The 19,630-nt window shown below is 46.2% G+C and overlaps 1 protein-coding gene across 2 annotated transcripts in view; it reads left to right on the forward strand.

The window, feature by feature from the left end:
* LOC117056322 (talin-2) overlaps nucleotides 1-19,630 on the forward strand; it is a 154,503-nt gene that overhangs the window by 113,739 nt on the left and 21,134 nt on the right. The window contains exons 17-26 of one of the 2 annotated variants that reach the window (XM_033166532.1): nucleotides 942-1,040; nucleotides 2,007-2,174; nucleotides 3,546-3,840; nucleotides 6,120-6,289; nucleotides 6,787-6,915; nucleotides 8,210-8,323; nucleotides 11,390-11,503; nucleotides 12,616-12,750; nucleotides 13,564-13,692; nucleotides 15,941-16,043. In XM_033166532.1, coding sequence (XP_033022423.1) covers nucleotides 942-1,040; nucleotides 2,007-2,174; nucleotides 3,546-3,840; nucleotides 6,120-6,289; nucleotides 6,787-6,915; nucleotides 8,210-8,323; nucleotides 11,390-11,503; nucleotides 12,616-12,750; nucleotides 13,564-13,692; nucleotides 15,941-16,043 — 1,456 coding nt within the window. The remainder of the gene's footprint in view (nucleotides 1-941; nucleotides 1,041-2,006; nucleotides 2,175-3,545; nucleotides 3,841-6,119; nucleotides 6,290-6,786; nucleotides 6,916-8,209; nucleotides 8,324-11,389; nucleotides 11,504-12,615; nucleotides 12,751-13,563; nucleotides 13,693-15,940; nucleotides 16,044-19,630) is intronic. The other variant, XM_033166533.1, reaches the window with a different exon arrangement.

The following is a 19,630-nucleotide window of genomic DNA, read 5'->3' on the forward strand; positions in this document are numbered from 1 at the left end:
AATCGAATTAAATGGGCGTAAAGGCCACAACTTTATTGGTTACGGATGTTGAGCGGTATTGGCTTAGGCATTGGATCCTAACCACTATATCTGACCCCCAACCTGGGTGTTGGGGGTCCGTGAAGGGTTAACCACCAAGGGCAGAACCCCTGAAGCGTATCAAGGGGAACTGCCCCCGTGATCACCGTTGGGGCGTGGTTTTGGCCCTAACCTCCCTAGGCTTCGGACGGGACCACGCCCCCGGAAACCTTTTACAGGAATACCCTTCCCATGAGGGGCAGGTGATGGCGCTACCTCCCCTTTGAACCTCCATTGATGTTATCCAATGCCTAACCGCCAAAACCAAAGTTGTGACGAATTGCTACGAGGTAGGTGAAAAAACCCTCAATGGGAAAAAGTCCTACCAGGCCCCCCAGCCAAGTGAGGCGACCAACCGGAGTCCATAGCAAGGTCAAAACCTAACCTAAAGGGTGGGTGGGCGGGAGAACCGATGCAGCTGGGAGCAGGAAGAAGAGAGGGGGAAGTATTCCCGCCGCCTCTGTTTAAAGGGACTGTTAGCCCCTCCCCTTAGCTGACCGGATTGGTCAGCCATCGGGGAAGGGCATGGGGAATCTACCAACTGCACAGGGGCTGAACCTCAGCCCCTGTACGCATGCTCGGGTCGTGATGCCCGCAACGCCACCTCCTGCCGATAGGCGGAAGTGGCTTTAACAATAGACTGAGGATGGGTAGATGAAGATTGAGACTTGAAGAAAGAATTTCCTGGCTGATGATGATGCCTTGTGTATTTAGACTATAGTTGGATCAGCTCATTTTGGATAAGAGGCCTGCTCTGTGCAGCAACATGCTCTGTCAGTGTTCTGGGAAGCAAGTGATCTGGGAACCCCACCTCCTTGTATTAGCCTAGTAGCTTAACCTCATAATCTCTTCCCCCTAACTAGCCTCGCCAGACAGTCTTGACAGCAGCCGGGAGCATCGGGCAAGCCAGCGGCGAGCTTCTCAGACAGATCGGAGAAAATGAAACCGATGAACGATTCCAGGTGAGGGCATCTCCTGTGCTTGGATCTGAGTAGAACATTGCTGTGAGCGTGTGTAATTCAGAGCCACAACTCCCCTGAATAAGTTTTCAATTGGTTACCCCTATGAATTTTAGCTGATTATTCCATTGCTCTGTTGATTTAAATTTGCATATGGGCAAAAATTGGGTATGGGTAAAGCAATATTTCTGAAGCAAGAAGCATTTTAATTTGCTTTTCTCTCTAGATGGTATACAAACACTGGGCAAGGGGTTGGGAGATTGGTCTAGGAGGTTTCGCTCCTGTTTATGATCGAGAATAGCTCCTTTAAGATGGTGCATTTCAGGTTCAGCCTTTTCAAGCAATTCTACTTTATATTTATCAGCTGCCCTGTTAATCAGGAATGCCATTTTTAGTCAATTAAAACTGGTTAATGTAACCAATTAATCAATTAAATATTGTGGCCCCAATATAAATGTTTTCAGTACCATAAGTACATTTTCTGTTCTTACCTTTAGCTTTATATCATCATCATCATCATCAACAACAACAACAACAACACCATTATGCCTAAATTCTGTCATTATTATTTTAAAAAGAGTGTTTTGGCTTTTAGCTTTCAGAACAGGAGAAGGGCTGTAGCTCAGTGGTTGTGCATCTGCTTTGAATGCAGTGGGTTTCAGGTTCAATCCCCAGCATCTCCAGATAGGCCAGTGAAAAGTCTCCTGCCTGAAATCCTAGAGAGCCACTGCCAGTCAGTGTAGACAGTATGGAGCCCTTTTTCATGGCTAGAGTTGTCATAGCAATCCATAGTTAAAAGCAGAAGTTGGCAAATGTGTCCCATTTTATGCTCTTCAAAATATGGCAACCCTTTCTTTGGTTCCTGTGTTATCATTGTCATACCTTTTGTGATGATAAAATGATGCCTTTGTGTCGGAGATAAAACTGAAATAATCATGAATCTCTTCCTTGACCCTCTGCCTTCTCCAGGATGTGTTGATGAGTCTTGCCAAAGCAGTCGCCAATGCCGCCGCCATGTTGGTGTTGAAGGCCAAGAATGTGGCCCAAGTGGCCGAAGACGCGGTTCTGCAGAACAGGGTGATCGCTGCTGCCACGCAGTGTGCCCTCTCCACTTCTCAACTGGTGGCCTGTGCAAAGGTGCGACTCTGGTGTCGGTGGGAGGTTGGAACCCTTGCAGAATAGTCGGTCAGTAGCTCCTTGTAGACAGGAGTTTGGCACAAGGCAGAAAGAGGCCCAGAGAAGATGACAAAAAGCCCCCAGGAGCTGTGATAACTGCATTGCAGAGGGTTGGACTAGATGACCCTCAGGATCCCTTCCACCTCTATTGTTCAATGATCCATGAACACATCTGGGCCTGTGCTTTTTTATTTAAGCATCATCGGAGGGTGCAAACTGTTTTCTCAATGGATGTTGACAAATGGGTGGTGTTTCTTTGCTTCTTTGTATTGTGAGAGGAACAGTGTCTGTATGTTTACATTGCAATGTAGCCGAAACAAATTCCAAGTATGTTGGAAAATGTACTTGGCCAATAATAAATTATTCCTATTCCTATCTAGCACAGCCTTCAACATTCTGATAGTGTCCTAATGTGGACTGCAGCCATTGGACCTGCTGAACGAGGCTGATGGGAGCTGCATTCCAGCAACATCTGGATGCCCCCATTGGTTCTCTCTGGGTTAGGCTGCGAGACAGCAGTAGGCCCAAGACCTCTCACCGCCACCTGTGTATCCTGTGTAGCAGAGTTTTATACTATTGATCCTACCCCTCAAATGGAGTGGTTTACAAAAAAAACAGGCACACAGGCCTTTTCTGCCGTGGCTCCCCGTTTGTGGAATACTCTCTCCAGGGACATTCACCTGGCGCCTTCATTGTGTATTTTGAGGCATAAGATGAAAACGTTCCTCTTTGACCAGGCCTTGGGCTGATCAGTATTCTACTCTACAGCCTTTTAAATGTGTTTGTGGGAGGGGAGTTATTGTTTCTATTTATTTGTGCTTTTCTCTTGTATTCTTTTTTTCAAATCATATTTATTAAAGTTTCCAATACAACAAAATCATATGAAACATTCCAAATTACATTCCAAATTATTTCTCCAATTATCATTAAAACAAGAAAGGTTCCAAATCAACCGAATTATTATTTTAAATTTTATTTAAGGCTTCCCATGCTTCAAATTCCAGAGGTTTTTTTATCTTAACTATTGTCCTTTGTTTTCGCATTCCAATATTTTCACAGCCTCTGATGTATTCCAACAGGCAAGATAAATCAAAACAAACAGTGTCTCTGTGTGGATTTGCTTTTCTCTTGTATTCTTATCTTGTGAACCACCCTGAGATCTGTTGATGAAGGGCGGGATATAAATCTAATAAATAAAATTCTTTGGGTGTCCTTGGGACATTCAGTCCCTCTCTCGGCCTAAATTCCCACACAGAGTTGTCGTCAAGACTAAGTGAGGGCGGGACAGCCAGCTCTCCTGTGTAACACGTGGCGGCTGTACTTCCGTTACAGGTTGTGAGCCCTACCATCAGCTCCCCTGTGTGTCAGGAGCAGCTGATAGAGGCCGGGAAGCTGGTGGACCGTTCTGTGGAAAACTGCGTCCGAGCCTGCCAGGCGGCCACAGACGACTCCGAGCTGCTCAAGCAGGTCAGCGCAGCCGCCAGCGTGGTGAGCCAGGCCTTGAACGATCTCCTGCAGCATGTCCGCCAATTCGCCAGCCGGGGGGAGCCCATTGGGCGCTACGACCAGGCCACGGACACCATCATGTGTGTCACCGAGAGCATCTTCAGTTCCATGGGGGACGCTGGTAAGCTGCTTGAATGCGGCAGGTCAGCCTTGATTGGGGCCAAATGGGTGCAGGGGGGTTAGTTTTAGTATTGCCCTTGACCTCCCTCACAAGGTTGTTTGTAAGGATTATATACAGTGCTGTCTAAGTGCCTGGCGTTGTTATTGTTTCCGGTATTTGTAGATTGCCTTTCACCGTTAAGTGGCTTATAGATCAGTAATAAAATGATGCCTCGGTCAAATAGTGTGGTGTTTAAAACAATAAAAGGCCACAGGTAAGAACGTGAAGTTGACCTAGTACAACTTACTTAATATGCCTGCTAGGATACAAGTATTGTATGCACACAATGATAAATACTGTATATGCAGCACTAAATGAGTGTAAAGCAGGGGTCCCTAAACTAAGGCCCGGGGGCCAGATGCGGCCCAATCGCCTTCTCAATCCGGCCCGCGGACGGTCTGGGAATCAGTGTGTTTTTACATGAGTGGAATGTGTCCTTTTATTTAAAATGCATCTCTGGGTTATTTGTGGGGCCTGCCTGGTGTTTTTACATGAATAGAATGTGTGCTTTTATTTAAAATGCATTTCTGGGTTATTTGTGGGGCATAGAAATTCGCTCATTATTATTTTTTTCAAAATATAGTCCGGCCCCCCACAAGGTCTGAGGGACAGTGGACCGGCCCCCTGCTGAAAAAGTTTGCTGACCCCTGGTGTAAAGTCAGGAGCAATGTTTGTTACAGTACATTCAGGAACATTATTTGGAAATGCTACATCCCTGTCCTTAGGGAAATAGATACATGCTCAAAGAACTTACAAAGGGCCCTGCAGCTGGATCCGACTGTGCTTTCCACAGTGGACCACCAGGTGCCATTATGGGGAGCCCCCAGTAGGACCCGGAAAAAAAAGAACAGAGCCTCTCCCACCTTGTGATTCCTCCCAGAAAGTGATATTTGGAGGAGATACCTGGACATAGCTGTCAACCTTTCCCTTTTTTGTGGGAAATTCCCTTATTATAGCATTGAGAAACAGCAGGGAGGGTTGACAGCTATGTACCTAGTACAAAACCACTTGCCACCAATAGCTTCATGAATTTATCTAGTCCTCTTTTAAAGCTATTGCTACACAGCCCATGTGAAGGAGCACCTCCTTTCATCCTCCTTAAATCTTCCAACATTTGGCTTCCCTGGGTTCGAGTATTATGAGAGAGGGTGAAAATACAGCATGTCTAGAATGGTGAAAGATTGAGTAACGGTCAGATATTTGTTAATATGTGTAAGTACGTTCAGTGGTTGCTCATGAGAAATCAGCCAAACGCAGAACTTCTAAAACTAAGTTCTTTATTGTGCAAAATATTTACAGTGGAGCAAAAGTTCAAACGTCCATCTCATCCCTCTGCAGAGTCCAGGAATGAACCCTTCCGGTTCTTTGTCCAGCAAAAGAGGCGCGGGATTCTGAACCCCTGCCTCCCCCTTCCACGTCTTTCCTGTCTGCTACCTTGGAGCGTGGGAAACTGTCCCTGTTCCCGGCTCTCCCTTCGGTGCTCAGGCTCTGCGATCTGCTCACAGCCCCTGCGCCGACTTCCTGCTTCCAACTCCCCCTCCCCACTGGAGGAATGGTCGCTTCCTCCTGAGGAGGGGGATGACGAGCTGGTGAACAACGGAGGAGGTTCCCTGTACTGCAAACGATCCCAGGATGCTGCCTGCCGTGGGGAGGGGGATTTCCTGACAATATGAAAATCAAAACTTTGCACAATCTAAACGGAAACAAAAGGATCCTGTTATGGCAAGTTGATTTGATGGGAGGTTTACGAGCTCTTGGGAGGTTCTTGTGAAGAGTGACACCATCATTTGGAGATCAGGTGGTGCTGCCACAGCCTGTGGAGGTAGGGCCTTTTCTGTGGTGGCCCACCCTTTCCCTGAGATTGTTTCCCCTCTGAGCACAGTCCGGCCCTGCCCCAGATGACATCTTGGCACACTCTTGCATTCCCATGCCTTTCCTGGAGTTTGATTTATGCAGGTGCTTCTAATTCTCTTCTCTCTGCCTAAGTTATTAGTTGCATTTTCATCTTAGTACCTTGTCATCTAAAGACAGTTGTGAGGAGGGGCTACAAAAAAATGTTTTCATAAACAAATAGATGTGACTAAAACAGCCTGTGGTGCTTTTCAAATGTGTTCCAAACATCCCATCAGGATGCAGCGCTTTGGTCACAAGAGTTGGTCAGGAAGGACAGGGATGTGTCTGAACTGAACCCTGAGGGATAAAGGAGAGATAAAAAGCAGATTTTTAACTCGATACTGTTGTAGGTGAAATGGTACGGCAGGCCAGGGTCCTCGCTCAAGCAACTTCGGATCTCGTGAACGCCATGAGGTCGGATGCTGAGGCAGAGATAGACATGGAAAACTCCAAGAAACTTCTGGCAGCTGCGAAACTCCTGGCTGACTCAACAGCCCGGATGGTTGAAGCTGCAAAGGTACTCAGCACAATTTGCCAGGTAGAAGGGGAATTATGGATTGATGAATTAGAGGGATGGCTACCAAGAACAAACTTAGTTGGTCTCTAAGGTGCTACTGGAAGGAATTTTTTTATTTTGTTTTGACTATGGCAGACCAACATGGATACCTACTTGTAACTGGTTTGAAGTAGAGCAGGGGTGGCCAACTGGCAAGAGACTGCGATCTACTTACAGTGTTAAAAACTGGCAGTGATCTACCCCCTTTTGGGGGGTTCAGGTCAAAGAAGAGTTTTTTTTTCAGGAGAGCCAAAGTTTTTGAGCTTCTTTGGGGGGGGGGGAGCCAGTGATCTACCAGTAGATCACTATCTACCTGTTGGACATGCCTGAAGTAGAGCATCAGAAGTCTTCCTTTTCAATATTGTAAGTGGCAGCACTTCAAACTTTCTCTCTTTCTCTTTCTCTTTTTCTCTCTCTCCTCTTTCCTCTGTGTCTGTGCATGTGATCAATTCTGCTAGGGAGCTGCAGCAAACCCAGACAATGAGGACCAGCAGCAGAGGCTTCGCGAAGCAGCTGAAGGTCTGCGAGTGGCCACCAATGCAGCTGCTCAGAATGCCATCAAGAAGAAAATCGTCAACAGATTAGAGGTCAGAATAGAGCCTGGGATCCTCTTCTTGTTTACCTTTTCCAATCAGGCATATCACAACTTCCACCAGCCTGGTGGCCTCCAGATGTGTTTGACTACAGCTGCAGACTGTGGGGCTGATGAGGCCTCCACCCTTTCCCGCTTGACCTGTGAGGCTGTTTTGGCCATAGCACTCCTCCCCATCCAACCCTTGATGTCAGGCACATGACAGGTGAAGCCACAGCTGCAAAGGAACACACCTTGGTATCCCTGGCTTTGCCTCGAATTTGGCACCTTACCCTGCTGTGCTACTTTCAGCCGTGATCAGGTACACTAGATCAGTGTTCCCCAACCTTGGGCCTACAGCTGTTTTTGGACTACAGCTCCCATCATCCCTAGCTAGCAAGGCCAGTGGTCAGGGATGATGGGAGTTGTAGGCCAAAAACAGCTGGAGGCCCAAGGTTGGGGAACACTGCACTAGATGTTCTCTGTCACTCCTGCACGTGTCCATTCCCTGCTGAAAGTTGTGTGGTATGGAAAGGTACCAAATTCAAACAGCACCAAAGGTGAGGCTGCAACTGCAAAGGAGCAATCGCAACCACCCTCTGAAGTGTTCCTTTGCAGCCATGCATTTACATTTACTGTACCCGTCATGTGGCATCAGGTGATTGACAGGTGGAGGGTTGGCCACTTTCAGATCTGGCTCTGACCAAATGTGGTTGCCCACCTGTGAACTACAAATCACATCAGCTTCAGCCGCAATGGGCTGTAGGGGCACCATGTTGGCGAAGGTGTGCTCCAACGTAGCCTGGAGGGCAGAGAAAATGACATTTTGTTTTCCTGCCCAGCTGACAAAATCACCCTCTCTTACCCACTGCAAGACTTTTATGCAGGTGTGAACAGACTTCAGGCTGGTGGGATCTACTTTGTTCCTTAGTATAACCCCTAAATCCACCACAGGCAGCCATGTGCAAAACAGTTGCGCATATATATATATATATATATATATATATATATATATATATACACTTATAATTAAGGGGCTGATATATACTTATAGTTAAGGGAGGGTGACTTCAAGCAAATGGTCAGCCCTGCATATTTTTTTCAGTAACAGACTCTCTGTCCTTTTGCACACAAATAAATGCTCCAAGGGTTTCTTCATTTTGAAAAATAAATATATGTATGCATATATGTTGCAAGACACAAACTTACAGGTGTGTTTACAGAAACTGATCTCCAGCAAATCCCCCATATTTTCCCATCGCTCTCAGTCTCTCTTACCCTCTGTTTAATTCCATTTCCTTTTTTTTCAGGTTGCTGCTAAGCAAGCAGCAGCTGCTGCAACCCAGACCATTGCAGCCTCCCAGAATGCAGCCATTTCAAATAAGAACACAGCAGCCCACCAGCAACTTGTGCAGAGCTGTAAGGTAGGCTAGCTTGAGATGGCAAAATACTCTTAAGCACCACTTTCTCCCTTCCCAACCAGAATGACTAGCGCTCATGGATGATGGGAGTTGGAGTTCAGCAACATTTTTTTAAAGGGCCACAGTTTCCCCATCCCTGGTCTAAGGGAATCAGGGCAAGAGGGTGCTGCCTAGGCCAGTCGTCCCCCAACCTGGTGCCCTCTCAGTGTTTTGGACTGCAACTCCTATCAGCCCTGGCCAGCGCAGGTTGGAAAAAGCTGGCTTAAGCTGAACTAGGAGAGACATGTGCACAACTTTGGTTCTTGATTCACAACTGAGCATGGACGCTGTTTTTCCCCTTGCTACTGAGTAACCACAACCTCACACCATTGTTTGTACCAAGTGTAAATTTATGCACACCTAATAGGTGAATCCAGTTAATCAGCCAAGGTTTCTTTAACTGGGTGAGTAGCCCTATTTCTAAGTTTTCTCATCCATTGTCCAACCTTGAAACATGACAGACAATTCCATGGATTTCTGCATGCAACAGCACTGGCAACAAGTCTCATCTTCAGGGCCACAAGAATACCCCCTGCTCACACTGGGGAGGAGTTGGCTTCTAGCCTAGACAATCGGAGGCAGCCCGAGACTAGCTGCTGGCTGCAGTTGATTCTGCAGTGGCAGCCACCACCGTTATATCCACTGCTTAGAGGTCAATTGCAAGATGTCTGGTAGCTTTATAAGGAGGCAGGTCTGCTAGCCGTTATTAGCTGCAGCTCTGTGGAATCCCCATGCTATATCTCTGGGGGAAATGAAAGGCAATTGCTTCTGGGTATCTGCTTTTGGAGACAGAAAGGTGGACTAAGCAAACATTATTATTATTATTATTATTATTATTATTATTATTATTTCAAATGTTTCTTATCTGCTCTTCATCAAAAGTTTCCAAGGCAGCGCACCAAAATGTGGATAAAATTATTCACACCCAATTTACTGGGTGACTACTGTAGTCCATGTGTTGGTAGCCTTGAGGTTAGATTACTGTAAGGTGCTCTATGTGGGGTGGTCCTTGGGCCTGGTTTGGAAGTTCTAGCTGGTGCTGAATGTGGCAGCCAGATTGTTGATGGGAGCTTCTCGGCCTTTTGGCTAAGATCAAGTGGGCGATGGGAGCTTCTGGTTGAGAACATGTGACATCTTTGTTAAAACAACTGCACTGACAGACCATCTACTGCTGAGTTCAAGTGTATTGCCTTAATTTACAAAGCTCTAAAACCCTTCTATCCCAGTTTGATCACTGAGATCATTTGTAGGAGCATCATTGGTCGTTTCCCAAGTTGGTGAGGCTCATTTGACAATAACAAGAAATTGAGCCGTTAGTGTCATCTGCCCAGTCCTGTGGAATGCTTTGCCACTAGAGATTTGGCAGGCGCCTTCTGTCACAACTTTTAAACACCTAATGAAAACGTTTCTATGCCGCCAGGCCTATGCAGGCCTATGTGAATACATCCTTCCACAATGGTTAATCAACTTACGTCTGAACTTTCTGATGGTTTTCATTGTAAGGTTTCATGTTTTAGTGCTGTAAACTAGAAGTACTTATGTCATAAAAATACATCAGTGTAAAACCAACAAGCAAACATAAAGATATGAGCTAAGCTCAAAATCAGAAAATGAAAGAGCAGTGGAAGGCATTAACATATCATGGCTGTCAAGGCATTGACAGCCATCTGTCAGGAATGCTTTGATGGTGTTTCCTGCTTGGCAGGGGGTTGAACTGGATGGCCCTTGTGGTCTCTTCCAACTCTATGATTCTATGATCTCATAAAATGCCATGGTACCCGGGGGGGGGGTTCTTTACCTAGTGCTGAAAGGATTGCACCAGGTGTGTCTCTTTAAGGATGGCCCCCCCCTCAAAAAAAACCAGGGTTCCGCTGCTGAAAAGGCCTGTGTCATCAAGGCTGGTCTTGTGATATGGGAAATCCCATCAGTGTGCTCCCTCCCTCTCTCTCTCTCTCTCTCTCTCTCTCTCTCTCTCTCTCTCTCCCGCCCCCCAATGATCATTGCATGTGGTTTTCTTTTTTCAAGGAGTTACAGTATGGAAATTATGAGATGCTGTTGATCATTGTGCATAAGAGATTTGGTTTTTGTGCTGCCAGAGGCCTGTCTTCGTTCCAAACAAATAGCTCATGGTGGAATTGAGGCAAAGTGAGAGAACGTGAAACATGCTGGATGCATATTTATAATCCCAGAGCTTAATGCTCTGACAGCACAGGACAGCTCTGCATTTATCTCAGATCCCTGGGTGGTACGATAGCACTGCTGTATCCAAACAAATCTGTGAAATGAGCTCATAGTGTACTCCAAGGGTAGCATTTTTTCCTTTTCTGGCGATGGTTGCCTGGGCAATTAAAGAAAATCCTGAGGCCAGAACTGATCATTGCAGAGGTGCAGAAACAAGGCCACATGTTGTGCTGGCGATATGCCACATCTTTGCCCAATCCATCTTACACAAACACAGCACTCAGGACTGCACACACAAAGCTCAAAACTGCTGATAGTCCCAATCAGCTGTCCAGGAAGTGGGGAGGGGAATACTAAATCTCTTCCTTAGCAGATCGGCCCCAGTGTAGCTTTTTTGAGGGGGCTGTTGAGCACCCAGTCGGAGTAAATAAACTGGGGAAGGCATAATGTGTAACAGATATACCTGTGCACATTGTTCTCTATTCTGTGGTGCATGCATATGCCCTCGCTGGACTGGACCATTATAGGCAGAGTTTTGACTTATTTGCAGAAGAGTTCCTCTGGAGCAAAATTAAGAGGACACTGACTGGTAGTAAAAAGAAACAAACCCAATTTGTTCTAAAGCTGTTGCTTCTGAGTATGCAATTCTATTTTAATTTTGTTTATTTGTTTCAATTTTGTTGACTATGTTTTGAAGCAACAATTTTATTTTTTATTTTTTGTTTTCTACTGGTGAATTTTATGGTGGAATCTTAAATCACTATTTGGAACATCCTTGCAGCAAATGTGTGTGTGGCTGGGGATCCTGTTGGATCCTGAACGTTTCTTCCCTCTTTCCGTTCCCTGCAGAATGTTGCAGATCACATTCCACAGCTTGTCCAGGGAGTGCGTGGAAGCCAGGCCCAGGCAGAGGACTTGAGTGCTCAACTTGCACTGATAAACTCCAGCCAAATCTTCCTCCAGGTACTGTCAACAAGAGCACAGAACGCTAACCCCAGCCTGAGTGTACTAGCTGCCAATTCGTTTCTGGGCCCAATTTGAAGTACTGGTTTGACTTGTGAAGCCTTATGCAGCTCAGGCGCCCAGTATGCCTCTCCCCACGTGAATCTACCCAGACCCAAAGTTCTTCATCTGAAGCCCTCCTCTGTGTACCCTTTCTGAGGATGGCGCAGAAGATGTCAATACAAGAGCAGGCCTTCTTACTGGTGGCTCCCAGGTTATGGAGTGCTCTCCCTAGGGAGGCTCTCCTGGCACCATCACTCTCTGTTTTTAGGTGCCAGGAAAAACATTTATATTTTCTCACACCTTTGGCTCTTAATCTTTTGCTTACCGTATATCGCGGCGTATAAGGCGACTGGGCGTATAAGACGACCCCCCAACTTTTTATGTTAAAAAACAGAGTTTGGGGTATACTCACCCAGCCCGGGCTCCCAAGCGCAGAATGGCCTCCATGGCGGCTGAGGCGGCGGCAGTGGCGGGGAGAGGCTCCATGGCGGCTGAGACGGCGCACGCACACCCGCAGCCAGTGGCAGGGCAGAACTCTGCGTCACGTTGCATGATGTTGCCGGCGTACAAGACGACCCCCGACTTTAGAGAAGATTTTTCGGGATTAAAAAGTCGTCTTATACGCCGTGATATACGGTATATTCTAGTGGGGTGGGTGTAGCTGGATCTGACACAGGGTGTTTTAGGTGGTTTTATGTTCATTTTTGTAAGGTGCTTTGAGGACTTTTTGTGGGGGGAGGGAGGTGGACTAAAAAAGATTAGTAGTAGTAGTAGTATAGAAACCAAGAAAATATGCTTTGTCATTCAGACAAATAGTTTTTCATTTTGAAACAGTAATTTAATTCACAGAGGTTGCAATCCTATACCTGCTTAGCTGGAAATAAACCCACTGTGTTCAGTTGGATTGAGGGTGGGCAAATAGGATTGCACTTTTAGGCTTTTTTAATTAGGTGCCAGATCTAATCTGGATTCTTTGAAATGTTTGTCCTCCTGGTGATGTTGCATGCATAAGCTCAGTGGACAAATGGCCAATAGATCCTCTGCCTTCTCTTCTGTCGTTCTTTAAATAGCCGGGGAGCAAAATGGTGGCCTCTGCTAAAGCGGCCGTGCCTACAGTGGCAGACCAGGCTGCAGCGATGCAATTGAGCCAGTGCGCCAAGAATCTTGCCACCAGCCTTGCCGAGCTAAGGACTGCCTCCCAAAAGGTATGTAGGCACCCCAACTCTTTGAGTAAAGCATTTGCAGAAGGGATGGGGCACCTGTAGCCCTCCAGATGATGCTTTGACCCCACCTCCCATCATTCCCAGCCAACATTCAATAATCAAGATGGCGGGAGTTTCATAACAACTGGAAAGCCACAGGTTCCCCATCCATGTGACTCTTAATTCTCAAAGTAATTGGCCCTTAGAAGACTTGGACAGGTCATTTTAGATTGAGGGTGGAACTTTTTAAGCCCAAGGGCCACATTCCTTTAGAGACAGCCTTCTGAGGGCCACATTCCTATGAGGGGAGAATCAGAGGTGAAAAGGTGGGTGGGTCCAGGTACAGAAGTGATTGGAGCAACAGGTGTGAGTCTTACTTTTGTATCATAGGGTACATCTCAGCAACACAAATGTTTTATGTACAGACACACACACACACACACACACACACACACACTCCATCCAGGCAAGCATTATCCCAGTTCATGGACACATTCCAGCCAGGCTTTAGATTATTAGTCTTGTGCTGAAATGTCTTGAATGTGCCTCTTTTCCATTGCTCACTCTTCATGTATTCAACAACTCATGGATTGTAGCTGAACACCAGAAGTGGCTCCATTGAAGAAGATAAAACTGAAGAAGTGTCTAGCTGAAGCATTTGATCTGTGGTGCATTCTTTCCAACATATGTCTCTGTTTAAATGTGGGAACCCTTGAATGCCACGTGTGGACATGGTGAGCATGACTCTTAGTCAGAATGGTTGGAGAGCAGCTTTGATAATAAGCCTCTTTTCCGCTTCATCTTTCTCCTGCATAGGCACATGAAGCCTGTGGACCCATGGAAATCGACTCTGCCTTGAACACTGTTCAAACACTCAAAAATGAGCTGCAGGATGCAAAGATGGCAGCCGTTGACGGGCAGTTGAAACCACTTCCAGGAGAAACGGTAAACAGGACAGCATTTATTGTTTATTAGTTTATTGAATTTGTAAACCACCCTCATCTGAAGATCTCAGGGCAAGAAACCAAAGACCACCACAGCCAACCACCCGAACTCTCTCACAATCAAAGGAGCACAAGTGAACAACAGAGAACCTGCACAAACAATGCTGACACCAAACCCTACATATATTAAGTAAAATAGAAACATCGTCACCCCACCCCACCCATCTCCCCATCCCACCCACCTCTCTCCTCCCTTCCTCTCTAATGTCTCAACAAATGAAACTGATGTGTAAAAATGTTACATGAAAAAATACAAGAGAGACATTGCATACCCCTTTGTAAAACAAGAAAATCCTTATTTAAAAATATGAAGAAGAACAAGAACAAGAACAAAAAATAAAAAATAAAAAATAACCCTTTCCAACCACACAAACATATATTTTATTTAAAGGGGGTGCTAGATGGTTGAACAATTTCAAGTGTGCTTAGAACAGAATAAACAAAATAAATGAGTAGCCATAGGACAAAATGGTCTTCATTTTCCTCATTTTTTATGGACAGCCTTTCCTGAGTCAGATTGCTAATATGTTGTGACTTGGGACTTCTGCCGGATTCTAAGCTGCCTCCTGAGTCCCAAATGGCTTCAGTGACAAGGAGTGGTTATTTATTAAATTTCATTACCACCCTTCAACCAAGGATAACAGGGCAGTTTACAATTTATCACAGGGCAGTTTACAATATGAAAAACACAAAAATATATACATAAAATATTTCCAGCTACAGCCATTCCTAGACCGGGTCAGGCCACTGTTATCCTTGGTATTCTCTCGACTGGATTACTGCAGTGTGCTTTGCATGGGGCTGCCCTTGAAGGTGCAGCTAGTGCAGAATCCTCACAATTGGATTACAGTTTGGGGCTGGCCCCTGGAGACCGTCCAGAACCTACATCTAATGCAGACTTCTGCAGCCTGTCTACTGTTGTTGTTTTTTTTTGTCTTTTAATAATCTTTATTTCAAAATATTTTAAAAGAATACATTCACACACAAATATACAACAAAGAAAATGCAAATCATACAATACAAACACAATCACAAAAAAGATAACCAATACCCCCCCAAAAAAACGAAAAAAAGAAAAAAAATTAAAAACAATGACTCCCCGTCATTTGTATATCGTTTCCCTCTACGTTTTAACATTTCTTACTTTTCCTCACCATACAATACAATACCACCATCTAGCAAATGCATCAATCTGTCATATAATATACTATCCATCTATATATTCCCTTATGTGTCTCATTCTAGACAAATCACCAATTCTGTTTTTATACCTTCTTTAATCAAGTAATCCTCCACATATTTCCACTCACTTTTGATTTTTTGTTTTGGGACATTTCTAATTGTGCAGCCTGTCTACTGTATGATGCTCCTAGGTGGAGCCATAGTACACTTTCAGGAAATACACTATCTGCCTAAATGCCACGGAGCCTGGTTTAAGGTTTTGACTTTAGTGCATAAAGACCTGAACTGCTTAGGGCCCAAATACTGGGGTGTGCCTTCCCCAGTATGTCCCAACTGGAGCCCTGGTGGTGGCAAGCATTGTCCATTTGGCAGTGATACAGAGCAGGGCCTTCCTTTAGTGGCTCCTAAATAATAGAACTCCCTTCCATTGGAGATATGATTACCACCTCCCCCTAGAGGAGCAGGAGTAATAAATAAATAAATAACCAATCACCCAGAATGGCCCACTCTGCCAGGTATTGCATCTCCCAAGGTCTCAGACTGAGATCTTTGCATGCAGAGTTGCCCTTATGTTCATTCAGACTATTGGTCCATCTACGCTTCCTTCAAACAACAGCCCTTTGCTGAGCCCATCCATTTACTGAGGTTGTAATCTGGATGGCTCCCACCTTTGCAGGTTACATGGGTGCCTACAAGTGATGGGGCTTTCTTGCCAGTGGAGCTTAGGTGCTGGAATAGTTTCCCGAGATCCATTTCTGTGTTCCTTTTGGCTCCAGGTGAAAACTATTTTATTTGAAAGAGCTAATAACCAGGATAACTTGAAAACTGGACTGTATCCCCCATAGCGTGGGCCCTACCCCTAGAAACCACTGCTGTGCAGAAGACTTCTGTGTGGTCAGAGACTGCAATGATCCATGGGCCTAGGGATAGGAATGTGTGTGTGTTGTGGTGGGTCGTGATGTTACCTTTGCTTAATGTTAGCATTGTTGTTGTTTTTTTGCATTCAGCTTGAAAAATGTGCTCAGGACCTGGGAAGCACCTCCAAAGCGGTCGGTTCTTCAATGGCCCAACTGCTGACTTGTGCAGCACAAGGCAATGAACACTATACAGGTAGGCCTCCACTTGCAAAGCTTGGCAGAAGGAAACACACAGCAGCTCATTGACTATAGCAAATCTACTGGTGTTATTGCACAAGACAGTTTCTAATTTATTTTTTTCTCGCTTGCTTTGGGGGGGGGGCAGGGCTTGTGGGGATGAAAAGTGGCATAGCAGTGTTTGTATAAATAAATAAATAGCAATAAGAAGAGCCTGCTGGATCAGACCAATGGCCCATCTAGTCCAGCATCCTGTTCTTGTTAATACTTTCACCCCTCCCATTGTGTGAATCTGCTGGTCATAGTATGAGAAGGAGGGGGCGTCCCAGCCTGACTCTGTGTGTCCCAGCCTCTGTGCGTCCCAGCCTCCGTCCCAGCCTGACTCTGTGTGGTTTTGATCTGTAACTCTGTAGAGATAAGATGGAGAGTGAGAACTGCAACTCTCACACAGGTCTGTAGTTTGTAGTATGTAGAAATAGAGAAGTTATGCTTCAATACAGCTGGCTCCTGCTGTTATTCCGCTGAAGGCTGCCAAGCCTCTGGTGCTCATATACTATTATGAGTCCAGTGCACCAGGACCAGTTATCCAGGATTGGAAGGTCGCTGATGGTGCTCCAGTCACCTAGCCCAAGGCGTGGGCAGGACCGGGCATGACAGTTCTCACAGTGGACAACCAGAAGTATTGGTGCCACCAGCCATGGAAGCAGAGCAGAGCCACAATGGCCAGTAGCGATCAACATCCTTCTCCATGAATTTGTCCACTTTTAAAGCCATCCCTAATCACATATAATAAAGTGCAAGTGTCTCTGCGTCCAGTCCCTGTGTCCGTGGGATTGCGCTACTGTGCATGTGCCCCACGGACAGCCGTTGGGACTTGGAACGCAGAAACTCCTCTGGGAACCGCCATCTTTACTTCGGGCACCAGGCCGCCATTCCTCACCGCACAGGAGGAAAGTCGGCCGAAGAGAAACTGGGGAGGGGGGGGAAGAAGAGGAGATGGACGGTGTGAAGTAGCAGTGGCAGCCTCGGCCCCTGAGCTGGGGAGTCTCATGGCGCGCAAACGCTGCTGCCGCCGGCGCCACCCGCTCCAGAGCCACAATGTGAGTCGTGGGGCGCAGTGCCGCCCGTGGCGCATTGCTGCCTTGGGTCGGAGAGGGGAGAGGGGCGTTTATTTTATTTTTAAAAAAACAGGTGGTCTCCTTTCCCCGGGAGGATTCGGGGCGTTCGCTGGTGCGGCCTAGGTGAGCTGGGGGAGAAAGGAGAGAGGTGGTGGCCCGGGCCGGCCCTAGGCCGTGCGTTGTTGGGTGCTTCTTCCCCAGTATTGCCCATCCCTGCCGGCGCATTACGCACCCCCCCTGCTCCCTGGGTGCAGGCGGCGTTTGGCGCCAAGGCCTCGGGGCTCGAGTCACGTTGGCGGAGCGGGAAGAGGGTTGGGTGTGCAAGAGGTGAGCGAGTAAGAGGAGCGGTGGCGGCAGCAGCCCTAGCGCCACCTCAGGTAGATGTTTACGCGTCACGACACGTGGTTGTGCGCGCGTGGTTTGTGTAGGTGTGGTGTCCAGCCATGTGGTTGCGAATGGGCCGGGCCCATAAATTAACCTTTCTCTCTCCCCCTGCAAAAAAAAGAAAAAGAAAACCCTGACTGAGTTTTGGGGTGTGTGTTTTTTTGTCTTCACGTGGTAAGTGATCAGAAGGATTCCGTGGTTGTGGGCGGTTTCCGGGCAGTATTTCTCCTCTGTATGTGAAGTGGAACATCCTTTCTTCTGAAAAGTTTCTCTTTATGGCCTGATCTATTGCTATCTCCAAACCGGATGAGCCTGTGGCAAACAGTTAGTGATTCGAGCCAAATGTTTGACCACATATGTTCTAGCGCCTGTTAATTTAACGGGTTTAAAGCACTAGTAATCCCTAAAGTTCCCTAATAATATTTTATAGCCCTACCCGTCAAATTACCCTGCACATTGTCTCAAGGAGGATAACTGGCTGCCCAGCTGCTCTCATCTGTTTGCTCCCAAGAGTGCAAAGAGTCTTAGGGTGGAGGGGGTGGTTCTTCTGATGATCTGGGGGTGTAGGCAGCTCATGTGCTCCCTCACTTACTTTTCTGCTCTGAATGTAGCCTCATCTCTGATTTACTGTTTTGCTCTACATCAGAGGTAGCCAGGATAGTGCCCTCTAGATGTCGTTGGGCTCCAGCTCCCATCAGCACCAGCAAGGATGGTGGGATTTGTAATCCAAAAACATCTGGAGGAAACCACATTTGGCTACCTCAGCAACAAGTCCAGCTCCTCACTTCGGTTAGCTAACTATCCTCTTTTTGAAACCCTTCATTTGAATTACTGGGAACAAGTTTCTGGCAGGGGGAGAAATATGCATTCTCAAGAAGACACGTGTGTGGTTCCAATGTGACATGAATATCCATGCACTTTGCTCCCTTAAAGGACGCTAGTTGTGTCCCTGTATCAAGAAATGAAAATGCATTTGATACCAAAGCATCTCCTCCAGTATATGAAAGGCTTGAGGAATTGCCCTTGGGGAATTACTGGCTTAATGGCAAAAAGGCCATTAAAATGCTCTTGTGTCAATTACATTCTGCCTTCAGTTCTTAGTCCAGTTGGGGATTTCTGAATCCAGCTGATAAAACTCATTAGAGCCACTTTCCTTTTGGTAATGTAACTGAACAGATTTCGGTTGCAGTTTGGTTTTGAAGTGGATATAATTGGATTAAGATGGCTCTGTGTTTCATTTCGGATGCAGAGTCTTGGCACATGGGAGCTGACATTTGTGCATCAGTAACAATTCCTAAATATGGAATTAATTCTGGAAGGGGAGGGGTCCTATAAAATTTTCTTCTTTCTTGTTCTGAATCTCCTGTGAAAGATAAAGAAACAGGTTTTTTTTAAAAAAATATATATGGCATTAAGAGACCCTTCCATTTTGGGAAATGCTACCAGACAACTTGGCTGGCTGAGAGGATATATTTATTAACATGCTTCCTGTCCACTACATTAGCTTTGCATTGGCATCCAGCTATGTTTGGGAGCATTAGCTTGGCCTGACACTTATGCTTTGCTATCCCTTAATCAAGGGTGGTTAATTCCCAGCTCGGGGGGCTTGATTCCCCTCCCCCCAGCATTTTTTTTGCTACCGCAGCGACCTCACCAATTACAACAGCAGCAGGAAAATTTACCTTATTTTAAAGTAGGCGGGCAGTTTAGGAGGGCAAACCCCAGTGCCCTGGTGCAGCTGGAAATTGCCCCCTCTCCATTCAACATATTTTACTAGCCGAGAGAGTGATTTGCACAGCTCTGCTGAGAAGGAGAGGCTGTGGACCCTCTGTGTGTGCGCGCACACATGCATGTGGGGGGTATAAAGTCCTCAGAGGGTTGTCCCTCTGGCTAAAAGCTGTTTGCTATCACTGCTATGATTTTGTTGTTGTTGTTGTGATCCAGGTCAGGGGACACGTTTGTTTTTGTAAGCAGAAATGCTCAGCTTGGAGAAAAACCAGTTGTTACCAAGTCTCAGAGTGTTGGTGCAGGATTGCAGCAGAAAGACTCCCACATGGTTTGAATGCTCTTCACTTGGGAGGGGACAGCTGTTATATTTGTT

Source organism: Lacerta agilis, chromosome 13 (genome assembly GCF_009819535.1).
Source record: "Lacerta agilis isolate rLacAgi1 chromosome 13, rLacAgi1.pri, whole genome shotgun sequence".
Taxonomy (NCBI): Eukaryota; Metazoa; Chordata; class Lepidosauria; order Squamata; family Lacertidae; genus Lacerta; species Lacerta agilis.